This window comes from Pipistrellus hanaki (genome assembly GCF_964339955.1).
Source record: "Pipistrellus hanaki genome assembly, chromosome: 2".
Classification (NCBI taxonomy): domain Eukaryota; kingdom Metazoa; phylum Chordata; class Mammalia; order Chiroptera; family Vespertilionidae; genus Pipistrellus; species Pipistrellus hanaki.
The window spans coordinates 569,455-584,672 of NC_140504.1; the positions used below are offsets into that span (position 1 = coordinate 569,455).

Below are 15,218 nucleotides of genomic sequence, written 5' to 3' on the forward strand. Positions count from 1 at the left end.
TGCTCCGGCGGCCGAGACACTCCCGGGACCAATTCCAAGTGAAGTCTCTGTTCTAATTAACTTTCTGCCTAAAGTGGAAGAACCTTCGGGGAGTCTCTGCCCCCCCCCCCCCCCCCACGCCCAGTTGCCCTGCGTTTTAACTCCGCGTGGAAGGCAGGCTGCTGAGCTCGCGGGGCCGCCAGGAGGCCGCACAGGGAACGGGAAGGAGGCAGCGAAGGTGGCTCTGCGCCAGGAGGACCATGTCACTCGGAGCGGGATCACCCTGAGCGGAAGGCTCCCTCCTCCCAGGCCGGTGAGCCGTGCCCTGACCGCCGCCCCGGCTTCCTTATCCCTCATTCCGCCAGGACCCCAGAGGCACACGGCACCCCCACGCCCCAGGGAAAGGCAGCGCCTGGCACTGCTCCCGGTGGCGGGGAGGGTCAGTGGGAAGCGCCCATGAGCCCAGCTCCAGGGCCCGTCACAGGCCGAACGCCATCCCCGAGGCCCTGTGCTGAGTCCTCCCCGAGGTGGAGGGTCTGAACCAGAGTGGGGACTCTAAGAGGTAACTGCGGGGAAGTGAGGCCACGTGGGGTCCCCACGCAACACAACAGCTGCCTGTGAGAGGGGATCTGGACCCAGACGGGCGCGGGGCCGGCCCGGGGAGACCCTGCAGGGCCAGGGGGCCTCAGGGGAAAGCGGCTGCCCTGGCCCTCGGACCTCCAGCCCCAGGAGTGCGAGAACCTCACCCCAGGGTGTGGTGTTCCGTTCCAGCAACGCTAACACGCCCCCCCCCCCCCAAACTCCGAGCTTTAGCAGGGATGGGCACAGCCCCGAAAGGCCCTCAGGTGACCAGCGGGGAGCAGGAGCAGGGGCCTCTGACCAGCTGTTAAAAACTCAGCACCAATGAACAAAACCAACCATGACCAGCCGGCGCGGCTCAGGGGCTGAGCATCGACCTGTGAACCAGGAGGACAGAGTTCGATTCCCAACCAGGGCACATGCCCAGTTGCGGGCTCCATCCCCAGTGTGGGGCGTGCAGGAGGCAGCCGATCCATGCTTCTCTCCCATCATTGATGTTTCTCTCTCTCTCTCTCTCTCTCTCTCTCTCTCTCTCTCTCTCTTTCTCTCTGAAATCAATAAAAATGTTATTTCAGTAAAAAAGAATAAAACCAGTGATAAGTCGTCTGAAAGAGCACGAGGCCGCGTGCGCAGGTGCGGGCAGCTGGGGGAGGGGGGGGGGAGGAGGAGAAGGAGGAGGAGGGGGCCCTCCCTGTCATCTCGGCCAGAGCGGACGGCATGGCCCGGCCCCTGGGACGGGACCCTGTGGCGCCTCCAAATCAGGGCACAGGGTCACACGGCGGCGAGGGGCAGCCGCTCTCCGAAGGGAAAGCGGACAGAATGTCCCCCGAGTTCGACACCCCCTGTGCACACGTGCTCAACGCTTCCCATGTGCTCCCCATGCGCTCTGCATGTACTCTGCATGCACGCGGACAGGGTGTGTCATTACACAGAACTCTAAGTGTCATGTCCCCGTGTCACGCCGTTTCCCATCCCACAGAAAACGCTGTGGCTGCCAGGACCCCGCTCTCTGTGCCAACATGGACCCCCTGGGGCGGAGACTGATCCGAGACCAGGATGTGAGGAGGCGTTCCAGGAAGGGGAGCCGTGCGAGTGGGAGGACTGGCCATGGCAGGGAAGGCGGCTCCACCCGCAGCGGCAGCAGCCGGACACACAGCCGGGAGCCTCGGTGGAGGCTGTGTGCTCCAGGGACACACACACACACACACACACACGCACACACCCCTGGAGTGAGGCCCCGTACCAGCCTCCCTGCAGCGAGCCTGACTCACTCCGATGGAAGGAGGCAGACGAGGCCGCCTGCGGGCAGCACCCTCCCGTCCCTTCTTCCGCTGGAATGCGGGCCTGCCGCTGGGCCAGCTGGACCACCCGACCAGACGATGTTCTGAACCCTGAGCCACAGGCAGAGGGAGCGGGCCGTGAGCCAGGCATTGCCACACCAGCGGGGGCCTGACCGGGAGGTGGGAGGGCAGAGCTCCTGTTGCTCAAGACGTGGCCCCTGTGGGTCACTGGGTCGTGAGGCAAGACCGACTGTCTAATAACCTCTCCTTCCTGTTCCCAGCCTGGAAGCAGTGGCTGGCCCAGGAGCCGTGGGCCACCCAGACCCCGCACCGCTGAGCCTCTGGGACTGGCGGGTCCCACACCAACCACCACGGGTGGAACCAGGGTCACCCGGTCTGGTGTGTGCACCGCACAGCTGAGCCCAGGTCTCTGTTCCTGGCTTGTCCTCCGCACAGGCCGACCCCCCTCACCCAGCCCTGGGCCAGCTGACCCACACTCACTGAGACAGGGGCCGGGGGAAACCGAGCTCAGAACGCGTCCCAGTGTCTGTGCTACTGAGCACGTGCAGACAGCTGTGCACACGCTCAAAACTACATGCAAAACAACGACATAAATGTACGGTGGTAACGAATGAGAAGAGGGAGACATACACTAGCACGTGTGAACGGGTCTGTCCACGCTCACGTAATGCTCCGTGTGACGCTAACACGGTGACTTTCACAAACATGGGGTGGCTTAGGCAACCTGAGCAGGAGCTGAACCCTGTGAGGTTAACGACATTCTATTCTGTTTCCACCTGAAAAATGACAGTTCCAGAAGGCACGGAGGCACTTCACAAACCAGCATGATAAAAAATAACCTGTTAGGCGCATCCCCGAGATGGTCATGAGACCAGCTGCACATGGAGGGCACCCGGCTGAACTAAAAATAAAGACACCGAGCAGCAGGGGCAGGAGGGACACCGAGGTTAGTGAAGAGACATGAGCAGGTGCCCGTGGTCACCAGCCTGTGAGGACACAAAAGTGCATCAGCGGCCCTCACCAGTGTGGCTCGGTGGATCGAGTGTGGGCCTACGGACTGGAGGGTCCCCGGTTTGATTCCGGTCAAGGGCACGTGCCCGGGCTGTAGGCTTGATCCCCAGCGAGGGCATGCAGGAGGCAGCCGATCCATGATGTCTCTCTCATCATTGATATCTCTCTCATCATTGATGTCTCTCTCTCTCTCCCCCTCCCCCTTCCACTCTGAAATCAATAAAAATAGGGTTGTTGTTGTTTTTTTTTTTTGGGGGGGTGCATCAGTGCCCACCAGCGTGCTCAGTGGATGAGCCTCCAGGAGGTCAGGGTTGGATTCAGGTCAGGGCACAAGTCTGGGCTGCCAGCTTGGTCACCAGCAGGGACGTGCAGGAGGCAGCCCATCCAGGATTCTCTCTCATCATGGATGTTTCTCTCTCCCTCTTCCCCTCCCTCTCTGAAATGGAGATATACGAAGTGCGTCACAAGTTAGAGGCCGTACTAAACTCAGTGAGCACAATGCAGTGATGTGTGAGCCGGCGGCTGCACCATCCTCTGCGCGGGCGCAGTGGAGGGCACTCGCGGAGCGCTTGGATGGTCCGGGGAGCACCAGGGGGCACCTGGGCGCACGGCCCCGCAGCGGGTGGGGAGGTGGGGGGTGAGGGGTGGGGGGTGGGGGATGGGGAGGGAGGCCCCGCTCACCTCTGAGGGCCGCCCAGTAGTGCTTCCAGCGCCGGCGGGCGGCGGGCTCCACCTTGCGGCTCTTCTTGTGCACCAGCAGGTTCTTGACGGCCAGCGCGCCCGCCTTGCGCACCGTGCCCCGCGCGGCCGCCCGCAGCGCGTCGTCCGAGCGGCCCGGCGAGCTGGGCGCGCCGCTGGAGCGCTCGTCGCTGTGCGCGGAGCCGGCCTCCTCCGGGCTCTCGCGGCTGGCGCCCAGCTCCAGCTCCCGCCGGAAGTTCTCGTAGACGCCCTGGCGCGCCGCGTCCCCCGCGCTGCTGCTGCCGCTGTCGCTGCCCGCGAAGGCGCGGCCGGGCGGCGGCGAGTAGCTGGAGTGCGTGGCGTTGGAGCGCCGGGACAGCAGGTCCGGGTCGGTGGCCGCCCCCTCGATGCCGCTGTCGGCGAACTCGCTGCCCTCGCCCGCGTTGACATCCTGGGGGCCAGAGCGGGAGAGCAGATGCATCAGGATCAGGCGAGGGGCCACAGCACCTCCTGCAGGCCGGCCGCGGGACCACAGGGCGCCTGCCTCCCAGCCTGGCCCGCGTGGAGGCCTCCCCCACGCCTGGACCCCCCTCCACCCCTGGATTCCCTCCACCCCTTTCAACCCTACTCCACCCTCTGACCCCCTCCGCCCCCAGGCCCTCCAACCTTGCACCCCCTCCACCCTGACCCTTCTCACCCCCAGACCCTTCCCACCCCTTAAATCCCACTTCACACCCCCACCCTTCCCACACCTGCACCCCCTCCACCCCTTGAACCCTCCACCCTGGGCCTTGCAAACCCACCCTGGGCCGAGCGCCCAGGCGCACAGTCATGCCGCCCGGGACCAGCGGGACCACCTCCAGGGCTGGAGGAGCACAAGAGCGGCGCCGCAGGGAGCTGTGCCTCGGACTCAGGTCGTGAGCCAATGGCCCAGCCAGCGGGGACAGGGGGGGGGCTGCCCCCACCAGCCGGCTCAGCGCCCCCCTCAGCACCTCGCCCTCCCGCTGCGGAGCCGGTCGCGGGGTCCCGGTTACCAGGATAAAGTGGGAACAGCTGATAGCACTTCTTAAAGGGCAGGGCGGGGAGGAGGCCCTTCCTGGTGCGGAGGCTAAAAGGACACCAGGCCTCACCCCCCGGGGCCCAGGTCCCCCACAGGGCCCGGGACCCCACTCGGGCCAGTCCCTGCGCCCGCCAGCCTCTCCCGGCACCGAGCTGACAGCCGTGCCCGGCTCCGCAGGCTCTCGGTGCCCTCCCCGTGCAGGCGGGCGCTGGGGCCGAGCAGGCCCTCACTGCCCGGGGAGCCCGGCTGGGCCCCGCCAGGACGCTGGGCCATGGATGCCCGGGTCCAGCCCATTCGGAGCTGGCAGAGCCGTGCCGGCCGGAGCCGAACCTTCCGGCACAGGCAGGGCCGCTCGGACTCGGGTCTGAGCTGCTCTCCGCTCCCGGCTTCAGGCAGCTCCGTACACAATCAGTGAACAGCGGCCGCACCCGGGCCAGGCCGCACGCCCTCGGCCAGGCCGACAGGCAGGGGTGGGAGCGGAGTGGCACAGAACGGGCGAAGGAAGGCACGGGTTGGGGGCTGAACCAGGGTGTGAGCCTTCGGCCCCATAAAGAGCTAACTGTGGTTTGAACGTACAAGAGGTACCGGATGTTCTGAGCTGCCTGAAACACGAGTGCTCTGGCCCAAATGAGAGGCCACGGGGTGGACCGAACCAAGACGCACGCCGATCCTGTCCCTCTCGAGGCCCAGCCGGGCGGTGCCCACGCCCTGCCACCCCGTCAGCCCTCCGCAGGCACCTCGGGCTGCACCCTCAGCGCGAACAGGCGCGAGGGGAGCAGCCAGGAGATGGCACCACCACCCACCAAACAGGGCCGGGACGTGGAACACGCGTGCCCCACGTCCTCTCACACGGGACGCAGGGTGACGCCCTGAGCCAGGGGGCGGAAGGGGGTGCGGGGAGGGGGGACGGGGTGCGGGGGGAGGAGCCGGTCACAAGGTCCAAGTTCCAGCTCCCAGATGGGGGTCTGATGGACAGCACGGTGACTGCAGTTAATACCCTGCACTTTACTTAAAATCTAAGAGAGCGGATCCAGAAATATGGTCCAGCCCGGCCGGCCTGGCTCCATGGTTGAGCGTCCACCTGTGAACCAGGAGGTCAGGGTTCAGTTCCCGCTCAGGGCACAGGCCCGGGTTACGGGCTCCATCCCCAGTGGGGGGCGTGCAGGAGGCAGCCGGTCAATGGTTCTCTCTCATCACTGATGTTTCTCTCTCTCGCTCTCTGAGATCAGTAACATACATTTTTAAACTTGGTACTTGTGTGGGGTGATGGGTATGTTAACTAACTTGATGGCAGTCCTCACGTCACAATTTACATGTATTAAACATCACACTGGACGTCCTCAGGGCACCACAGTCTGCAGAGGGGGGAGAGCGACTGCAGGGGAAAACCTGGCCCCTCGGCCTCAGCCGGGCTCCGGTTAACTGGGCGGCCGGCGCCCTCCACCACCTACACCTGTTACACGGAAAGAACACCGGTACGCACAGTGGAGACAGTAACAGGAAGTGGATAAGAAAGCAACCAAGGCCCCGGCCGGTGTGGCTCAATGGATAGAGCGTCGGCCTGTGGACTGAAGGGCATGTACCTTGGTTACGGGCACATCCCCAGTAGGGGGTGTGCAAGAGGCAGCTGATCGATGATTCTCTCTCACCGATGTTTCTAACTCTCTATCCCTCACTCTTCCTCTCTGTAAAAAATTAAAAAAAAAACACTTTTTTTTAAAGAAAAAAAGCAGCCAAGGACCAACCACATTCCCAGTGGACTGGCTCGGCCGAGGGGGACAGGACAGCGTGGGGGCTGCCGCCCACCTCCCCGTGTCCCGTACGGACCGCCGCGGAGGCCAGGGGCACCCAGGGAGTGGGGGCAGGAGCCACGCCCTCCCCCGGCCGATGCGGGCAGTAAGTGGGCCCATCACTGGCTCTCGGGGTGACCGTGACGAGCGGGAATGGGACTGAGGGTCCCAGCGTCGGGGCGCGTGCCCAAGCCGCCCGCTCCGAGCGGAGGGAACCCTGAAGCGCAGGCATCCGGCTCTTCTCGGCGCGGACGGAGAGGAAGGCGGTGCCCAGGAGCCGCCCAGGCAGAGGAGAGGGGCCAGCCCCACGGGTCCCCGCGCTCCGGCGGGACGGCCGCTGGGAAGCCGCCCCCGGTGAGTGGGCAGGAAACCGCACCCTGGCTGGTGGCGGGCACCTGGCTGGTGGCGGCCGGAGCGTGGACCTCAGGCTTCTGCCTCCCCACCTACTCCTCCGAAGGCGGCCCTCCTGACTGGTCCACCTCCCGTCTCCCCTGCCACAGCCCCCCCAGGGGTCCCCACCAAGGCTGAGCGACTGTTCCCTCAAGCCTGACGTGCGGGGGGGAGGGGATGGAAGGAGGCGAGGGAAACAGGCGAAGACCAGACAGGCGCCCGCCAAGGGCACGGCTTAGGGGTGTGTCCCCACAGCCGTCCCCCCTTGCCTGACGCCCCGAGGCCCCCTCCCCCCCGGACCTGAGAGTAAAGGCCTGGACACACTCACCTCCTGGTCAGACCCGGACATCTGACCGTGCCCCGGCGTGACCTCAGTGACCTCAGTGACCGGCCTGTGGCTCCGGGACGGCCGTGCGCTGAGCGGACAGGCGGCCCCTCGGCGAGAGGCCCAGTGGCCCGAGAGCTGAGCCGGCGCCTGGGGACTCGCCCGCCCCCGGCCGCGTGACTCCACCAGTCCCGTCCCCCACGTGTGGGCAGGCCCACGGGACACCTCTGCCCACTGATATGTCGCCCGGCCTGTTGGGAAGGAAGTGCCGGCTGCCTGGGCCCAGCCCTGTTGCTCAGAAGCTGGGGCGCCCCGAATTCCCAGAGGCCGGCGGGGCCTTGCGGGCAGTAGTGACGGCCAGGCAGGCTCTGCTCGGACCGGGAGCCGGCCAGCGCCCAGTGCACGTCCCGCCGTCTCAGCCTCAGGCTGGGAGAACCACCGCAGGGCCGCCCCCCAACGGCTCAGCACCCCGAGAAAGACGGGGTCCTGAGCCTCAGGTCCCCGAGCTGCACTGATGTGGAGAGAGCCGAGGAGGCTGTGTCCGGACGCCCATGCGCTCAGAGGCCAGGGCACACCCCCTGCCCCAGGCGCCACGGCTCAGGCCACAGGCACATCCACACCCCCTGCCCCCGGCTCTGACACCTCAGCCCACAGGCAGCATCCGGCCCCTCCCTGGCGCCATCTTCCCAGGGCCCGCTCCACCCCTGGGTCCCGGCCCTCCTGCCCCAAGCTGCCTCCCACTCAGAGCCCCCGAGACCCTCCCGGCCTCCCAGGCAGGACTGCAGACCGCACCCCGGGAGAGGCAGGCGTCTCGGCCGGCCCCTGGAAGCACGAGGCCCGTTCCCTCAGTCCCGTCAGGCGTCGCAGCCTCTGTCATCCCAGAATATTGACCCAAACCCCAAGGTTTCGCCCAGAGTCGGAGATGGAGGAGACGGGGAGACGGCCTAAGTGGAGACACGACCCCCAGCGGGCGCGTGATCCGGCCGAGTTCCTGCAAAGGCGCAGTCACCCCGCGGTCAGAAACAGGGAGAGGCTCCCGGGGTCAGCAGCGTCCAGGGCGCAGAGGCCCTCGGTCCTGCTCCCTGGCACCCTCCCCCAGGCCTGCAGCCGCTCCCCGGTCTGTCGACCGGCACGTTCTGTGGCAGCCGGGACCGGCAGTGCCGGCACGCGGTTCCCTCCGCGGTGGCTGCGCGGCGCTCCGGGCCGAGGGGACGGGAGGCCGTTTGACCCGCTCCGGCCTCGGAGCCCGGCACGCGGGCTGGGGCACGCGGCACGCCCTCGCCGCTTCGGGGGACTGACAAAGACGCCCCTGAACAGCGCAGGGGGAACTAGAGGCTCCCTTACGTGCAGAAATGGGTTTTCCCTTCCTCACGACCTTTTTTATCCTCCGCTGAGGAGATGTTTTTTGCCCCACTAATTTTCAGACAGAGTGGAGAGAAGGGAGGAGTAGGGGAGAGAGAAGCACCAATTGGTGGCCTCCCACACATGCCTCCAAGTGGGGCCAGCGATCAAACCTGCAACCGAGGTCCATGCCCTTGACTGGCATCGAACCCATGACCTCTGGTCTGAAGGCCAACGCTCTAGCCATGGAGCCGAACAGGCCAGGGCCCTATTTTTTTATTAACATTCTTTTCTCTCGTTCACTTTACTGTGAAAATCCAATAAAAGCCTATGCGACCATTACAGAGGAACAACCAGAACTACCGGTCGCTATGACGTGCACTGACCACCAGGGGGCAGACGCTCAACGCAGGAGCTGCCTGCGATGGTCAGTGTGTCCCCACAGGGGGAGCTCCGCTCAGCCAGAAGCCGGGCTCACGGCTGGTGAGGGCCTGTCCCGCCTTCACCGTTTGTAACACATGTGACACGCTCAGCGGGTGTGGGGGGACCATTCTTGTCGCTGGTGAGGCACCCATTCAGCAGCTACGCTCTGGGGGTCGGAGTCATACACGGGTTTCTGCCTGAGCCGGGGCTGCCCCTGACACCCTGTGGTGTCCGAGGGTCACTGCATGAGGGGCAGGTTTCTGTGTGAACAACAGGGACACAGTTCTGAAGGGTGATTGGCCTCCATGTCCGGGGCCCTGGGCCAGCTCCGGAGCCCGGGGGCCAGCTGGCCGCCGTGGTCACAGTCCAGGCGCTCCTGTGGCCGCTCGGTCTAATCTGCCTGTCGAACCCAGCTTCACACTGCACACCCGCAGGAGAAGCTAAACACAGCGGAGGAGTGAGCCCCGGGGGTTGAAGAGGGGCAGGGAGGCTGGGGGGCGGGGCAGGTAAAATCTAAAGGTGCTTCCTCTGGTCTCTCATCTTCTCACCCCAAAATGTAAGTAGCCCCTCCCAGATGCACGCACACATGTGAACACACATGCACACACGTGCACACGGCCCTTGGTTCCCTCCTTGGCGTGGCCAGTGCCCCCTCCCTTGGTCCTCTCAGCACAGTGAGCCTGCATTCCAGGCAAGTTACCCTGAGCCAGCTGTGCCCGTTTCCTCCTCTGCACGATGGACAGAAAACGGCATCTGCTTGAAGACGCCGTAAGATGCCGTGGAACTGAGTTACCCGGCGAGGTTCCCGCACCGCGCGAGCACACGCCGCTCGGACGTCCCGCAATCACTGCGATCGATCCCCCTGGAGCGAAGCCCACGGAGGCCGCCCGCCTGCTCCCGCGGCCGCAGGACCTGAGGACACGCCGGCTCCCGGGCCGTGGAGAGAAACAGGCCGGCGGGGAGCTACACAGTCTCCGGGTGTTTCATCGTCACAGGCCAGCTCAGCACTCAGGACACAGCCACGTGCCCGTGCCAAGCAGAGAGCACTGGGCACCGGGACCCACAAGGCCGTTCCCATCAGCCGCCCACACACAAGGCTTTGGTCCTCTCTCTGCCCAGCTGCCCGGGGCCCGTTGTACTTTGACCTCCGAAGCCTGTAAGTGCCACCTCTGGGGCTCCTTCCACCAGCCCTGCCCGCATGGCCTCACCCGTGAGCATCTCTGAGCCCTGGGCCTGTCTCCTTCCTGCTGCCACCACCATCACCCCCCTTCTCAGCGCTTCACCACGTTCTCTCACCACCCCGGGAACCGAGGGCCGAGCGGCCGGAGACCAGCCAGGCGTCGGGGCGCCCGGGGCCACCTGCCCCGTGTCCACCTCCAGTCCCAGGCTAAGCGGTCACTCCCCGCAGACACCGCCGACTCAGGAGACTGCTGCACGCACCAGCACGCACACACACGCACGTGTACACACGCACACACGCACAGATGCGCTCAAACACGCGGAACTAAACCCTCAGCGCTTACTGTGGGGCAGACACCACGTGTCACTTTCGACAGCCTCAGTGCGAGCGCCAGTGCCTTCTGCTCAGTAACAGGACCAGGGAGACGGCCCGTAAAGGCGGTTGTTGGATAAAAACTGGTCTCCCAGGCAGAGGCCACGCTCCGGGCCGGCTGTCTGCGGGGTCGAGCTGCTGGCGTCACCGGGGCGGCGGGACCTTGCATCTGTGACTCAGGCGCCGAGGAGGTCCCGGGGTCGGGAACTTTACCGACAGGAAGGACAAAGGAGGAATTCTTCCCGGGGAAGCGAACCCCTGGCTCCCGGGAGCCGGCGCTGGGAGAACCACAGCTCGGCGGGGGCGGGGAGGGACCGTGGGGGCAGGCGCTGCGGTCTGTTTCAAGTCATTCAAGATCCTCACTCATCGCACGCAGTCGGCACGGAACACACTCCCGCTCGGTTCCCAGGCTCCGGTGAGGCCCCGCTCGCCTCCCTCCTGGTCCCCATGGCGCTGTCGGGCCACCTCTCAGGAGGGGACCCGAGACGGGGCCACCACCCGAGGCTGGGGGGCGGGGGGGGGGGGGGGAGCTGCCAGCGGCCTCAGGACTCCGCGCCTGCACTTGGCATTCCCTGGAGCAGCTCAGGGCGACCTGAGACCAGTCAAGTGCCCGTCTCCCTCCTCCTCCTCCTCCCTCCTCCCTCCTCCTCCTCCCTCCTCCCTCCTCCTCCTCCCTCCTCCCTCCTCCTCCTCCCTCCTCCCTCCTCCTCCTCCCTCCTCCCTCCTCCTCCTCCCTCCTCCCTTCTCCTCCCTCCTCCCTCCCTCTATTCAGTTTCAGAGGGTGCCACACCAGAGAAAGGGCTCTCGGGGTGCGGCCTCTGCCCCCCTCGGGGTTGCCCGGACCGGAGGCTCACACCCCATCAGCAGGATGTGGGAGCGCAGGGGTCCCGCCGTGCCCAGAGCTGGGACACAGAGGGAGGGCGCTGGGACACGGCGGCCGCTGCTCCGCTCCCCCGGGGGACGTGCCGACGGGCACTGCCAGGTAGAGGGACACTCCCTGCCCAGGTGCAGCGTGCCCTCCCCGAAGCCCCCTCGGACCCAGTCCCGCGGCGCCCACTGGCCACGGCCTCGCCGCAGAGCCGCGGGGCCTCTCGGGGGGTGTCCCCCATCGTCCCCAGCTCACCGGCTCACCTGTCAACGCAGGACCCCCACCCTCTCCACCTCCCCGTGAGGCCGACACCTCCTTTCAGAGGGCACGTCGCCTCCAAACGCCGTCTGGCCCGGCCTGGACCCAGGTCAGAGGGCACCCGCTGCCCTCCCGCTGACCTCGCTGCGGTCACCCTGGGGCCTGGCCCTCCCTCCCGGGCAGACGGGTGTGATTTCTGACCGGAAGCTGCACCAGCAAACCTGCAGCCTGCCCTCCACACAGGCCCGGGCTCGGGGGCTCTGAGCTCTGCCGGGGGACCAGGCGAGCATCCTCTGGTCCTCACAGCAGGTCCCTCCCCAGCAGGATGTGGGCCTTCCACAGTGTCCACACCCTCCTCCTCTCCGCCTGGCCCTCAGCCCGGCAAACAGCATCGCCCGCCCCCCTCAGAGGCAGGGTCCCGCAGTCCCACCGAGCAGGCGGCGCTGGACGGGCACCCTCCGGGCCATCCCTCCGTCCCTCCCGCAGGGCTGGCATCCGCCAGGCAGGAAATTGAAATGGCTCCTGGTCAGGCGGGAGCTGCCAGCTTCCAAGAGGCTGACAGATGACCGGGCCGCCCAAACCCGGGCACCTCCTCAGCCTCCTCCCTCCTCCCGGCGCCCCAGTGCCCAGGAGAGCCAGCACCCGGGAGCGCTGATGCGGTTCCCGTTCCAGTGAACTTGGCAGCAGCGGAGGCAGGGAGGGGGCGGGGCTGGGAGGAGGGGGCGGGGCTGGGAGGAGCGGGGAATTGCATCCCCAAATGCCTTGTATCTGAGAATTTAAAATTCCAGAATAAAGCAAGACACCTGAGATTTTGAAAATTAAACAGAAAAAGCTTTGCTGTTGGGCAGGACCTCGCAGTCTATGCCGATGTCCGCCCTCCACCCCCTTCTCCCCCACCCCCTCCACCTCCCCATTAGGCTGAGACCTCCTTTCAGAGGGAACTTCACCTCCAAACGCCCATTTGGCTCGGCCTGGACCCAGGTCAGAGGGCACCCGCTGCCCTCCCGCTGACCTTCCGCTGACCTCGCTTTGGCCAGCCCCACCCCCACCCCGCCCCACCCCCGCCCGAGTGCAGAGCGCAGAGCAGGGAGGCGAACGCCCTGCAAAACCACCAGACACACCGGCGACTCCCGCAGAGTCCTGAGCCTCCTCCAAAGCCCTGGCCACCCCGTCCCTCCATCCCTCCGCCCCTGCGCCCCTCCCCTGCCCTGCGCGCCCCTCCCCTACCCTGCGCGCCCCTCCCCTGCGCCCCTCCCCTGCACACCCCTCCCCTGCGCCCCTCACCTGCGCGGTACGGGCCCTGCGGCCCTGCAGGCTGCCCAGGCTGAGCGGCGGGCCGGTGACGCCCTCGGACAGGCAGTGGGAGCGCCGGCAGGGCAGCGTGTTGTAGGCGCTGTAGGCCGCCTCCTCCGCGCGGTGCGGGCGGCGGGGCGTGTCCGGCGCCAGGTCCCGGCAGTGGCCCGTGCAGCGCCCGCCGCTCGGGGTGCCCAGGTCGCCCAGGGAGGTGGCGCGCGGGCAGGCGCCCAGCGGCCGGGGCCCCGCCCGCGCCTCCTCGCCGTCCGGCTCCCCCGCGGCGCCCAGGATGTCCTCGCGGCTGCTCAGCGGCTCCTGGCTCAGGTCGGACAGCGAGAGCTCCAGGCTGTCCTCCCGCCAGAGGTCCGCCGACTTGGAGCGCTTCTTCTGGAAGCCGGCCTCCGCGGGGCCGGGCGCGGGGCAGGCGCAGGGCCGCGGGCGCCGGCCACCCTCCGCCGGGCGGGGCGCGCCCCCCTCCGGGCCCAGCATGCTCTGCGCCGAGGCGGCGGCGAGCGCCACGCTGCTGTCCACGCTGGGGGCCACGGAGGAGCCGGTGTAGGACACGGGCCTCAGGCCCATCTCCACGCGGTCCGCCCACAGGGGGTCCCCGAAGCCCGCGAGGGCGCCCTGGGCGGCGAAGGGCTCCAGGCCGTTCTCGGCCAGCGCCTGCGGCAGGCTGGGCGTGCTGCTGGACCGCGCGCTGGCCTCCGCGCGCCGGGGCGGCGCCTTCCCCGTGGCCGCGTGGCTGTGGCGGGAGCGCCGGGCCTTGTGCGACAGGCGCAGCGAGCGCGACGTGTGCTTGCGGCCCAGGCCGGCGCGCTTCTCCCCGTAGAAGGCGTGCTCCACGCTCTGGCTCTCGGCGTTGCCCATGGCGTCACGGCCTGCAGGGGAGGAGAAGGCACAGAGTCACCCGTGGGCAGTCACCGTGGGCCGGGCGAGGGCGCCGAGGGCCGGGCGCGGGGAGGGCACGGCTTGCCAGGCCGGGTGCCGCCCGGTGTGCACCGGATCCTGCCCGGTGGTAGGTGAGCCCAGCGGCTACCGAGACGCCCGGCGGGTGGGCAGCAGCATAACAGCGACATAACAGGGGTCAGCTGCCCGTCTGCCTGCGCGTGGCTCTCACCAGCTGGCACCCGTCTCCCTCCTGTGGCCTGTGCTGCTCCTGCTCAGACTGGGGACCCTCCCCAGGGGGCGGGGGCTGTTCTGTGTGGAATGGCCACGGCAGGACCCAGAGGTGCACCTGACAGCCCCCCCCCAGGAGGCCACCGGCTCCGTTCAGGACCCCCCTGCACTCGGAAGTCATTCCAAAGAGAAAACGCAGCTGGAAGTCCCGCGGCCTCTTCCTAGTCCATCAGCCCGGGGAAAGGTCAGCGGGGCGGACGTGGGTGACAGGCCAGAAAGCCTGCTCTAAGCAGAGCCAGAGCCCAGGGGCTTAATTCTGGGAGCAAATCCAACCTGAACGTCCACCGGGTGCCGAGCGCCTGGCGGGGCTGCCCACTCATTCCGGTCCCTCCCCACCATCCCCAGCACCTCGCCCCCCTGGGGCCGCCCTGCCCCCTGGCCTGGTCTCCCTGCTCTACCAGGAGGCACCTCCGGGCCCGGGCCCAGGCACGCGTGGGGACGGCCAGCACCTGAGCCCCTCCTCCGGGAGCCTTCCCGGGCCGCCCCGGGCGCCAGCACGAGACCCTCGCCCCCCCGCCGCGGGCACCTGTCCGAGCCCCGGCCCCCACCCTGGCCGGAGCCTCCAGGACGCAAGGAAAGGATGACACCGCGTCCGCAGAGGGAGGCGAGAGGTGAACGGGCGAGCGCGAGGCTGGACGTGGCCTCTCACGGCGTGTCTGGGGCGTGGCCACGGGCGCACTGCCGCACTGGTCTCCCTCCCGCTCCCCATCTCTATCACCTCCCCGGCAGGAGCCACGCCCGGCCGCACTGTGCCGGCCGCCATCTGAGTGAACTCGGTTTGGCACAGCTGTGTCAGGGGGACGCTCGTCGCTCAGGTGGACTTACGAGAAGGGCAACTCAAAAATGTAACGTGCTCGGGCCCAGCCGGCGTGGCTCAGTGGTTGAGCATCAACCCAGGAACCAGGAGGTCACGGTTCAATTCCCGGTCAGGGCACCGGCCGGGAGGGGGCGGGGTGCAGGTGGCAGCCAATCAATCTCATAGATATTTCTACCTCTCCCTCTCCCTTCCTCTCGCTCTAAAAACCGGTAAAACATATTTAGAAAATATAAACATTACATAAAACATTCAAGCCCACCGGAGGGCCCAGGATGACCCCTTCGCGTCCTCTCCCCGTCCGAGGCGGACGGTGGAGCCAGCCGCCCCGTGGCGGCTCAGGGCAGTGTGAACGCCAGCACGGGGCCCGGACAGTG

General features: G+C 67.1%; 1 protein-coding gene across 2 annotated transcripts in view; it reads right to left on the minus strand.

Moving 5' to 3' along the window:
* The window catches only part of TIAM1 (TIAM Rac1 associated GEF 1), a 131,829-nt gene that overhangs the window by 40,708 nt on the left and 75,903 nt on the right, over positions 1–15,218 (minus strand). For both annotated transcript variants that reach the window (XM_084873529.1, XM_084873530.1), the window contains exons 3-4: positions 12,840–13,729; positions 3,552–3,999 (exon numbers count right to left, since the gene is read on the minus strand). In XM_084873529.1, coding sequence (XP_084729655.1) covers positions 3,552–3,999; positions 12,840–13,718 — 1,327 coding nt within the window. In that variant the 5' untranslated portion in view covers positions 13,719–13,729. The remainder of the gene's footprint in view (positions 1–3,551; positions 4,000–12,839; positions 13,730–15,218) is intronic.